Genomic DNA, 12,388 nt, shown 5'->3' with positions numbered 1-12,388 from the left:
AAGGTTGGTATTCTCTAGTCTGATTGGGAGCTGCTGTCCAAGGTTGGAGTGATTGTTGTGGGGATAATAACAACATATGGTTGTTGTGGGTTTTCCGGGCTGTATTGCCGTGGTCTTGGCATTGTAGTTCCTGACGTTTCGCAAGCAGCTGTGGCTGGCATCTTCAGAGGTGTAGCACCAAAAGACAGAGATCTCTCAGTGTGAGAGATCTCTGTCTTTTGGTGCTACACCTCTGAAGATGCCAGCCACAGCTGCTGGCGAAACGTCAGGAACTACAATGCCAAGACCACGGCAATACCGCCCGGAAAACCCACAACAACCATCGTTCTCCGGCCGTGAAAGCCTTCGACAATACAAATAACAACATACTTTGTAAACTGCTCTGAGAGGGTGTTAAGTTGTCCTGAAGGGCGGTATATAAATTGAATGTTATTATATTTACCCCTTATGACCTCATCTTTTAAACTGGAGATGCCAGAGATAGAACCTGGGACCTTCTGCATGTCAAGCAGATGCTTAAGCCATGACACTGTCCTCTGAATATGTAGCTTGTAGAATGAACCTGCTTTCTCTTTCAACTAGTGTACAAGGAAGGCAGGCTGAAAACGATACCTACAATTGTGGAGCAATTTTCCTTTGGGGAATGTGTTGCCTTCCAAGGGAGCTGTCTCTTAATGTGTGCACACTCATACACCAGCCATAGCCAGTATGCTGCTGCAACTTGCTCTGTTCAGGAACAGTCCCAGTATTCTCTTCCTGGCTCTTGGTCAATGACTGTCCCTTTTTGTCCTTGGGAGGAGTTTGTCTGGATTCCTTTTCAAAAAACGTGTTGTCATTTGATAGGCAGTTCACCAGCTTCCAGTCCTTTCCTTGAGTCCCCAGATGTTCAGCCTCTGAGCATGGGGCAGATGTGCTTTATTTCTGGTGTGCACATATGGGCCATATAGCGTATGACTTGCTATTTTATATGCTGCAGCTTATGTTCCTTCGGCCATTCTTTGCCCTTGCTCTGGCGAGTGCATGATGGTGTTCATGCATGGGGCAATCCCATTTTGTTCTGTCAAAACAACCCTGCCAAGGAGGTTAAGCTGTGAGAGGGAGACAGAGATTGGCCCCATGTTGCTTGATAAGATTCATAGCAAAATGAGAACTGAACCCAGGTCCCCCAGTCCTTGCGCACACTCTAAATTCTATGCAATGCTGGGTCTCTCTTAAGGGACTAAAGTATCTGATAAAATATTAGAGAATTTGGGAGCATATGTGGCCCCAAGAACAGGCACCCTCTTGGTTTTAAATCAGTGCAAGACTGGCTGTCACAAATGAAAAATGAGTGCCATACAGAGCAGTTCGGTTTTTCCACGGTGGGTACTGGGGCCTTGGTTGCGAGAGTGCAAGAGCGCCCCTATGACCCTTTGAAATGTCAGAGGCTCCGTAGTCTCCCTTTCCTTCTGCCAAACATCTGGCTGCCTTTTTTCCACTGAAGCAGGCACTTTTCTGGGGATGAGCCATTGCAATCACATGAAAGCCTTGCTAGCTTGTTGACTCATGAGGATCACATGACGACTGGCCAGCAGATAATAATATGCTGGCCTTCCGGGAACTTTGCCCTCTGAATTAACCACCTTGTGCAATTCTGTCAAGCATCCATATCCTTGCAAATCTCTTTAGCACGCACAGAAACACACACACACACCCGCCTCGCCTTGCTGAATGCAAAACTTTGTACAAAGTCTGTGGGGGTGGGGGAGCAGTCATCTGTTTGCCTACTAGCCCACCTGACTTAAAGGAAAATCCTATCTCAGTTCCAACATGATAGTGAGTCAGACCCTGAACATCCGTAAAAGTCTGTTAGTCAATGTCCCTTCTCAGCAAAGTTGGCAGCTGGCCCTGTTGTGGGCCCCTTTAACATCAATCTGACATGCAGGAATAAAGTTGCATCCTGTTTTGGCCAGGATTATGTTCACCTGCCCGGTTTCTATGTGGCAGTCTGCTGGCAAAGCTGCAGGAGAAAGACCAGTAAAAATGTGGCAGTCCTACTCTAAAGATGTTAAAAAGAAAAATAATCTCCTTTGTGGAGAATTTCAAAGTCAGAGCAAAGTTGGGGTGGATCCAGAAGTAGGTGGGTTGTGCACATGCTGATGTGCCTACTGGCTTTTGTTTATTTCCTTTTACTTGACCTGCTTTTGGACCTTTATTGACAGGCCAAAATTAAGTGGGGGAGTTAGTGTGGCCTGTGGAGAAATATTTATGTGTTGGGCAGCCGTTGAGGCAGAAGCGGAGGGGTAAGAGGTGCCCTGCTGGCTCATCTAGTCCAGCACCCTGTTTCAGACAGTAGACAACCAGTTGTCCTGGAGGGCCAAACAAACAAGGCCTCACCCTAATGTTGCCTCTTAGCCCTAGCATTCAGGAGTTTACCGGCTTCTTTGGATACAGAAGTTCCTTTTAGATTGACTAGTGGACATTAAATAGAGTTGCCAGGTCCCTCAAGTCTCCCAGCGGAACACGGAATGCTGGCTCCTACCTCCTTGTTCCTGTTGCTGTTGTGAACGTGTGCGCACAAAGCACATGTGTGTGTGTGCTCCTGGTGTACGTGATGACATCACTTCTGGGAGTGACATCATCATGCAGGGTCAAAGGCGCCTGTGTGATAACGTCATGTGTGCCAGGGAGGGCAGAGAGAGTGGGCAGCTCTCTCTGCCACTGCTACTGCCGCCGCAGCGCCCCTTGTCCCTGCCGGCACGGGCAGCATAGGGGCAGCGGCAGCCGCAGTGAGAGAGCAAGCTATGGTGGCCATGGCCTGCTCTCTCTCGCCGTGGCTGCCCCTGTGCAGCCAGCGCTGGCAGGGAGAAGGGGCGCAATGGCAGTGGCGAGAGAGAGAGCAGGCCATGGCCACCACAGCTCGCTCTCTCACCACCGCCACCCGCCATGCCCCTTGTCCCTGGCTGCACCAGCTGCACAGGGGCAGCTGTGGCCACGGCGAGAGAGTGGCCCGCAGTGGCCGCAGCGGCGGCAGTGAGAGTGGCGTGCTCTTGCAACCGCCACCTGCTTTCTCTCTGCCGTTGCCGCTGCCACCCGCTCTCGCAGCGCGAGAGTGTGCCCTGCACCCAGGGGCGCACCGTGCCCCCCGGGGAGGGAGCACCCCCTCTGCCGGCCAGGTAAGTGGGCATGGGAAGGTGGGATCGGGGGATCCCCCGCCCCGAGCGGGGGGGATGGGAACCCTAATATTAAATGGTGGTGAGAGGCAACAGAGCTGATGGTGAGCAGGAGATTGCAGGGTGGGGACTGCTGAAGCCAGTGGCCATGAGAGTGGAGAAACCAGAGCTAGCAGGGGGGACCAGGGTATCAGAAGGCCTAGCCAGATGGCAGCCATTTTGTTTCTTGACAGAACTGCCAGGGCTTGAAAGGGAGCTTTACAGGAAGATGTTCAGCAGCTGGGGAGGGGAGGGGGGAAAGGATTTCCTCTCTCCTATGATTCCTCAAAAGTCCTGCCACTTGTAGGATTTCAAATGAGAAGAAGGTTTATTAGAACTTGCAAAGACTTCTAAGGATGCTGCTGGGTTTTCAGCATCTGTAATGTGAATACAGGTCAATCCCGTTTACATTTTTTTCCACATGAACACATGAAGCTGCCTCATAGTGGGTCTATCAAGGTCAGAATTGATGGCTCTAGGCCATCAGCAGCTCTTAGACTGAGCTCAGACCACACTGTGCCTGATCCTTCCAACTGGCAATGTCAGGAATTGAACCTGGGACTTTCTGCATTCAGCACAGGTGCACTAACTGAGCACGTATAACACATGGAGAAAAACCCTTTTACTTCAGTGGTGTGCAAAAACAAAAGTCAGATTTGGAGCGGAGGCATTCTATAGAAGATTAAATGTCTTGCTTCCAGAGAAGACCCAGGCAATTAAGAAGTTAAGAAGAATTAAGAATTAAGATGGTGGGATATGTGTGTGTGTGTTTTTTTAAACAAAAGGGGAGAGGACCTAAACTCTGTCCCCTGCACCCCAGCATTTTTCTGTCATCTCAGCTAGCAAAGCCTGAATGTTAGAAACAATTCTTTCTTTTTCCCAATTCAGAGGATGTCTGATATTTACAAATAAGCCTGCTTGGGTCCAATTTTCATTAGTAAATTTTCCCCACTGTGCAGCCTTCTCTTCTTTTTCATTTACCTCTCACACCATTTGGCAGCCCTTATCATGTGAGGAAACTGCACTCCAGCAGTAGGAAGAGGTGTGGGCAGAACCACTGAAAAACAGCTTGGCTCAGCAAGATTCGCAAGCAGCATCTTCATGACAGAAAAACTTCAAAGCAGTGGAGGAAGATCGCTCTCCTTGTTTGTGGCAAGAAGGAACTCACTGACACTTTGAGCACAAGAGCTCATTTCCTGACCACCTGACAGCAAAAGACATTGTTGGTGTCACCCTTCCTGAGGAAAAAATATTTACTGTCTCTAAAATAAGAGTCAACCCTTCACTTTTGGGGCTGGGGGGCGGGAGGGTGAGGGGAGAGAGACATGCAATATCAGCAAACTGAAGAGCAACTATGTCCTTGTGAAAACTGTGAAGCAACTGATCATGAGGCCTAGACCCAAGACCAACTTCTCCTTAGCTTACCCTAGCTTAGCTAGTATGACCTGTGAAGTTGGACTATGAGTGGGGAGACTAAGTTTCATATTCCCACGGGGTAACCTTGGGACTGGTCTCTTGCAGTATAATCTATTTACTTGATAGGGTTGTTTGAAGATAAAGTGAAGCAGGGCAGGAACCACTCATGCTGCCTGGAGCTACATATATCTTTGACCCACCATCTTCTGAACATCTTGCTTATCATATTTTTAACTTCCAAGGAGCTCACAGCAGCTTTATCCTCCTCACAACAACCTTGATTGGCTGAACTTGGGTCAGTCCTTCTTCGCCTACGAACTACATGACTGAGCCTTCATAAACCTTTATTCAATGTGTCTAGAAAACACTTGCCTAACCAAGTAGTCACACATTCTAAAAGAAACTTAATTCACCTGAAAACTTGTCTGAATATATTGTTATGAATGCTGATTGACCATTGCTTCCTTAAGCAAACATTCGAGAAGATCTTTCATCAGTGGATACTAAAGACAGGAGACACCCTCGTGGTGGATCCATAGGTTTATCTCAGCATTGCCTATGCTCACTGGTAGCAGCTCTCTAACATTCCACGCAGAGAAAAGTCCTGCCCAGCACCTGAGATGCTGTATCAGGAATGACCAAGGATGGAACCTAGGTTTGATGTATTGTCGAAGGCTTTCACGGCCGGAGAACGATGGTTGTTGTGGGTTTTCCGGGCTGTATTGCCGTGGTCTTGGACACTGAGAGATCTCTGTCTTTTGGTGCTACACCTCTGAAGATGCCAGCCACAGCTGCTGGCGAAACGTCAGGAACTACAATGCCAAGACCATGGCAATACAGCCCGGAAAACCCACAACAACCATCGAACGTAGGTTTGTTTGCCTACAGAGCAGGAGCTCTAGTGCTAAGCTGCAAGTTTCCACTGAAGTGATGGTTTCTTGATAGTCTTCAGATTCGGCAGCATAGAATGCGCAGCAGCTTCTTAACCTGCGATTGATAGTTGTTGATATCACAGTGGAACTGAAACCTGCTTACAGACACCGGCCACAGTGCTATGAATTTTCCTCTGTTGTTGATACAAGGAAAAGGCATTGGAGAGCGATTATCTGTAACCGCTCCGGTACCCATTGTCTGGACCCATGGTAAAGAAGCCCTTGAGACGAGAGACTTCACCAGGCTTTCCACAACTTCCATCCCACCATCAATCTAACTATAAATCACTCTACACAAGAAACAAACGTCCTGGACATCACACTACGGATACACGAAGGACACATGAGTACCACATTATACCGGAAACCAACAGATCACCAAATATATCTACATGCCTCAAGCTACCACCACCCCAGCCACATCAAGAAATCTATTGTGTATAGCCCAGCCGTATGCTATAGTTGCATCTGCTCCAACCCCACAGACAGAGATAGCCACTTGAAGGATCTGCAACAGACATTTTTGCAACTACAGTATCCCCCTGACATCGTAAGAAAGATGATTGAAAAGGCTAGAATGACACCCAGGAACAACTTGCTACAAGACAAGCCCAAAGAACATAACAGAACATTATTGGTGGTCTCCTACAGCCCACAACTCAAGCCAGTCCAACGCATTATTAATGACCTACATCCCATGTTGGATTGTGACACTATCCTCAAACAGGCACTGGGGGACTGACCTTTTCTTGCTTACAGCCCGCTAACCTGAAACAACTACTCACCCACAATGATAAACTACTTAACACTAACATGAACTCTGGTTCCAAGACATGCAACAAACCAAGATGTCAACTTTGCTCTCATATAGATCCGAATAACACCATCAGTGGACCCAACAACATCAGCCATATTGTCTCAGGTTCATACTCCTGCTCGTCCTCTAATGTGATTTACACCATCACATGTCAGAAATGCCCCTCCACTCTCTACATTGGACAAACTGGCCAGTTCCTTCAACAAAGAATTAATGGACATAAGTCTGACATCAGAAACCAAAATATTCAAAAACCAGTGGGGGAACATATTAACCTTCCAAGATATTCAGTTGCTGACCTAAAAGGAGCAATTATCCTGCAGAGGAATTTCAAATGGAGATTAGAAAGGGAGACTGCTGAATTGCAACTGATAACGAAGCTCAAGACAATGCATCCTCCTGGACTGAATCGAGACCTAGGCTTCCTTTCTCATTACCAATGCTGATTTCTCCACACCTACTACCCCTCTGCATACCCCACCTTATTCAATCACGCCTGCCATTGTCATTCACCAGCTATTATCATTCGGCTTCTGCAATCACGCCACTTTCCAAGATATAAGGACAGATGGACTCACATTCTAGCTGTATCTGAAGAAGTGAGCTGTGGCCCTACCATAAATGTTGTTAGTCTTATAGGTGCTACTGGACTCTTGCTCTTTTCTACTGCTACAGACAGACTAACACGGCTACCGGTTTTGATCTAGTTCCTGTAACACTGTAGATATGATCCTAGATACAGAGTATTGTCTGAAGGCAGCTTTTTGTTTTTAACAATGTTCTAATGGGAATGTCTTCAGTATTACCATTCCTTATGCATGAGTCACACATGGGATGGCAACCGGAGGTGGCGGCAGCAACCATCAGCTGACTGCTACAGCATCCTAAGAAGCTTCCACAGGTCATCGTCTGTGTAGACCTTCTCCTAGCAGAGCTGCAGCTACCTTCTCAGTTATCTCCACAGCTCCTACTGAGGCCGTTCCTCAGCCAGGGTGGTGTTTTATGACGTGGCTGAACCCACCTGTAGCAGCACCCTCTTATTTCTGGACCAGCTGTATTTCCTTCCAGCCAAACCAATCAAGATGTCCAGCTCCCTGCCATACACTTTTTATTAGACCCCATCTGCTCACTCGGCTCGCCAACCCTGTAGCTTCCTGCGCTTCCAGTATTGTTTTATAGAGGCTTTGCCTCTGCATGCTTGGTGGGCCAACCTTAAAAGTGGTGTTTGGCCATATTTCCCCCATAATTAGTATTTTCAATAAATCTGCTCCCTATGGTGTGGGGTCCCCAGAGCAGTGCCTTCCAGCTCCTTTCAAGGGACCTGCACAAGTCTGTAGAAAGTGGGTGTGGCCAGGTGGTGCATTTGCACAGCAGAAGCTTCTGACTGGTTATTGGAGATCTGATGAGTACTTACATACAAAATTGTATTGATATTGTTTTAACCAGTTTTATCATTGTATTGTATTGTTTTGTATTGTTTATTTACTTTTTTCCATTTTTTTTTAGTTTTTCTCAAACTTTTTGGTTATCTGATTTATTTGGGGTTGGTTTTCCCCCTGCCCCCATTTTGTGGTAGGCTCTACCTCTTGTTGCAGCCATTTCTGTGGCTGGCTTTACTTCCAGTGGCAGCCATTTTGTAGTTGCAGCCACCACTCAGAATTCCAAAGGTACCTCCAGGCTCAAAAAGATTGGGGGGCCCTCCTCTAGGTAAGATTGGGGGGCCCTCCTCTAGGTAAGTATTCCAATGTGCATCATCCTCAAGAAATCTGCTTCATTTCCAAATTGTCTGAAGGTTTGTTGTGTAAAGGAGGGGACAGCCTCCACCCTCACTATCTGTGCTGCCTTCGCCTTCATGGCTTCCTACTTGCTAGGCCAGGCTATCTTAGACACACCCACCCCCTTGCTACTTTCAGTTATTAAAGATTTACTTCATTTATAACCCACCTTTCTCCCCAGTGGGGATCCAAAGAGGCTTATAGCCATCTCCCTTTCTCTGTGAGAGAATGACTAGCTCAAGTCACCCAGCAAGATTCCAAGGCAGACTAAGAGCAGAACTACAAGTGACAAAAGGCACAGGTTGGACACTTGTCAGCTTCCCTCAAGTTTTGATGGGAAATGTAGGCAGCTTGGCAGAATGTTGGACAAGTGACAGTTGAAAAGTCCATTGGACAGCAGTCAGAGAGCCAAGCTGCAAGACTAGGATGCCTACATTTCCCATCAAAACTTGAGGGAAGCTGACAAGTGTCCAACCTGTGCCTTTTGTCACTTGTAGTTCCGCTCTAAGAAGTCAGATCTGTGTCCCACAATCATCCTGAAGCTGGTGGCTAACTTGCAGCTTTATTTTTCTGTTGAAGTGTGACCACCTTAGCTTCCATTGCAGATGACAAGGGGGTAGGTGAATTTAGCAGACAACCTGGGTCAGGATTTTTGTATTTCCCTTCGTTTTTGTCAGTGCAGCTCCCACGGTCACCCTGGAGGTGGCCAGTTTTGAGACGCCTAACTTCATTTCCTGATGAGTTGTACCTGCTACAAACAGACAACATTCACTGCCATTGCAAATAGCAGAAGTATGTACTTCATTTATACCATGTGTTTCTCCCCAACAGGGACTCAAAGTGGCTCACATAGTTCTCCTCTTCTCCATTTTATCACCCCAACAATCCTCTGAGGTAGGTTAGAGTACGTATATGTGACAAGCCCAAAGTCACCAAGCAAGCTTCCATAGCAGAGTGGAGATGCGAACGTGGGTTATCCAGACCCAAGTCTGACTAGTAACCACTACACCACACTCACTCTGATGTTGTTAACCCCACCTGTTTTGTAAAGTTGTTTTCCACCCTTCCTGCTTCTCATGCCTCCTCCCTTCCTGGCTTTCAGTAACTAAATTGTGCTTTCCATTCCAAGTAGCCCAGGTTTGTTCCGGAGTTATTCTGGGCCAGGATGTTCCAATTCCCTTAATTTTTGGCCGAGAAACTCCCAGGATCATCCTGAAGTGGGTGGCCAGTTTTGAGGTTCCAGGCTTGATTTTCTAATGAGTTACATTCAGAAAAGGCAGACAGACAGACACACCCATCCTTTTATTATTATAGATTACAACTAGGACAACGCGTTGGAACAAAACAGCTTGATAGAAGTAGCAAAGAGACAGACTCACAAATGTTGAAGCAGAGCTGCACAATACTGAAGTGCCATGTGCACACCACATATCTCATGACTACAGTGGTTGGGCCTTCTTAAGATTTTTTTTTAAATCTCGTATCACCTGAAGCAGTGGAGAACAAACATCTCTTACTAATGTTACCCTTTGTCCAAACAGCCAATTTAGAAATCTTCAAGCTTCCTCCCCATGATGCATTTGTGCCTTAACATTCTTGAATGTTGCAGAGAAATCTGGGGCACATTCTAGATTCACGCAGAGCAAAGGCCTGGTTTGTTGAATGTTGCCAGCAAGGTACTCTCTCATGCGCCCTTCAGTGAGCTTCTTTAGCTGATGGGACAGTCAGAAGGGCCTCTCCCTGTGATCTTAATTTCTGAGCAGAAACATATGGGAGAAGACGGTCCTTCAGATATCCCAGTCCCAAGCTATGTAGGGCTTCCAAGGCCAAAACCAACACCTTGAATTGTGCTTGGGAGTAGATTGTTAGCCAATGTAATTGCTGTAACATTGGGGTCACATGCTCTCCATAGCTGGCCCAACCAGTAGTCTAGCTGCAGCTTCCAAATGCTCGAGTGCACTGCAATAGTCCAATCTAGATGTAACCAAGGCATAGATCACCATGTCAGACCCAGCTCTCCCACGCCTAAGTTCATGGTTGACCTTGGGTCATTGTTTCTTAGACTAACCTACCTCATGTGGTTGTTTTGAAGAAAAAAAAATCCATGGGGAGGGGGGGCAAGGTATGCCATGGAGGAAGGGTGGGATAAATATACACAACATCAGGGGTTCCCAACTTTTTTGAGCCTGCAGGCACCTTTGGATTTCTGTCATAGTATGGTAGGCACACTCACAAAATGGCTGCCACAGCTTACCTTCAGTCATACAGTGTTTTTAAAATTTTGCATAGCCAGTCAAATCACTAATGGCCAATCAGAAACCTGACTGGGCAAAATCCCCACCTGGACCTACCCACTTTCTAAAAACATTTGGTGGGTGCCAGGAAAGGTGTCCACAGGTGACACGAATTCACAGGCATCAAGTAAATGTTATGGCATGACACTGTGCAGGAACATAAGTAATGACAGACAAGTCATTGGGGAGGGACAATGGCTTTATTGTAGACAATATTAAGCTAGATGGTCTGATTCTGAATAAAGCAGTTTTGCCTTTCTTGAAAGCTTTTTTGCCCCCACTGACATCTTCAAGGAACCTCTGAGGAAACCCAGTCTCTCCCTTCCAAAACAACTTGAAATATGAAGCATAACGAGGCTATGGACTTTTAAAATTTAAACCCCACTCATTGGAGACAAATTTAAATGATCCATAAGTATCTCATCAACTTTATTCACAGGTTCCTCAAAATACTGCACAGCCTCTCAACAAATTGTGTAAACATACGATTACATAAGAATCAAAAACACAAACAGCAATAAACAATCTCGGAAGAGGGAAGGGAGGAGGAATAACCTCTATGTGTGAGTGGACTTTGTTAATTTATTTTCTAATAAACTTGAACGTTTGAAAACAAAAGTCAGTAAAAAAAATTTAAAAATTACTTCAGCTTGCAAAGGTTGACAAACAAAGGCTTTTTTATTCTTGAGTCAACGGGCAAAATAATTCAGTGCGTTGTTTTCTTCTAGTCGTTAAAGCATTCGTTTTCAATTATGAAAACAAGAAGCAGGAAACAGTGTTCATTGCAGGCCATTCCTAAACTTCCCAGGCTAATTCTCAGAAGGCTACCACCAAAAAAACCTGAGTACAAGACTGAAATCAAGGTAAAAACAGAACACACTCCTGTAGTGAAAGTATTCATATCACAAGGCAGGGGGGAAATCAAGCAATGTGATGACACACTGCAACTGTAAAGATACGGATAAACCGGTTAACTTCAGGGGCCTTCAGAAGGTGCTGCTGGAACAAGGCAAATCCCTGAAGAGCATCTTCACGATTTTCATTCATTCATTCAATGCTTTAAAGTGCAGAATCTGATCAGAGGTGTCCACGAGAGCTTCCATGGTAGTATTTTCCCCCTGTGGAGGCACTTGCCGACCTCTCTTTGCTTTGCAGGAATTCCTGCTCCATTTCATCTCAGCTGCCTTTTCTCACTAGGCTGAATTTTTAACACACACTTGATCCATGGCCAGCAGAATCCTGCAAAAGAAAATTAACAGCTGTGAGAAACAGAACACATGAAGCTGCCTTATGCTGAAGCTGACGGTCAGGTGCTCAGGATCACCTGTCATATTCAATACCCCCCTGCAGCAGAAGCTGATGCTCTTGGGGTGATTCTGAACCTGGGGTGGGAAACTGAGAACGGGAGGTGTTTGTTCCTGTTGTAATCTCTCCCGAGCCTGGGAGCCTGCCTGACCTTGAACAGTCCATGAATCACACAGCCTGTTTTCCTGTCTGCAGAGTTAGAAGACTGTTAGGAGAAAGGGGGAGGAAATCAGGAGTAGCCTTGGAGAACCTATATCTGCTTGATTCTTGTCTGTAGCCACCAGTCTTAGCAAGTATGGCGTAAGTGTATGATACTGGCATCTTATCACTAAAGAACTTTTACTCATGAAGTGAAGTCTCTTGAGAGTTGCCCGGCATCCTTACGCTGACCTATAAAGGTCAGTATTGCCTACTCTGGCTGGCAGCAGCTCTCCAGGGTCTCAGGCAGAGAATTTTCACATCCTCTATCACCAGACTGTGAGCTAGTGATGCTGGGCACTGAACCTGGGACCTTCCGTATGCAAAGCAGATGCTATTCCACTGAGCCATGACCCTGACCCTCAACCCCAGTCACTAAAATAATTCTTAAGATAGGTTTTAACATAGAATAAGTGAGACTTTGAAAACGATATATATTTGTCGTGGAGAAAATCAGAAC

The 12,388-nt window shown here is 46.3% G+C and overlaps 1 protein-coding gene across 3 annotated transcripts in view; it reads right to left on the bottom strand.

Annotated features, from left to right (window-relative positions):
* Positions 1-10,837: 10,837 nt before the first annotated feature.
* Positions 10,838-12,388, bottom strand: part of LGMN (legumain) — a 50,361-nt gene continuing 48,810 nt past the window's right edge. For all 3 annotated transcript variants that reach the window (XM_054970978.1, XM_054970977.1, XM_054970976.1), the window contains one exon: positions 10,838-11,664. In XM_054970978.1, coding sequence (XP_054826953.1) covers positions 11,619-11,664 — 46 coding nt within the window. In that variant the 3' untranslated portion in view covers positions 10,838-11,618. The remainder of the gene's footprint in view (positions 11,665-12,388) is intronic.

The sequence above is a fragment of the Eublepharis macularius genome, chromosome 2 (assembly GCF_028583425.1).
Source record: "Eublepharis macularius isolate TG4126 chromosome 2, MPM_Emac_v1.0, whole genome shotgun sequence".
In the NCBI taxonomy this organism is placed as follows: Eukaryota; Metazoa; Chordata; class Lepidosauria; order Squamata; family Eublepharidae; genus Eublepharis; species Eublepharis macularius.
Note: the sequence above shows the minus strand (reverse complement) of the source record. Positions and strands in the feature narration are given on the sequence as shown.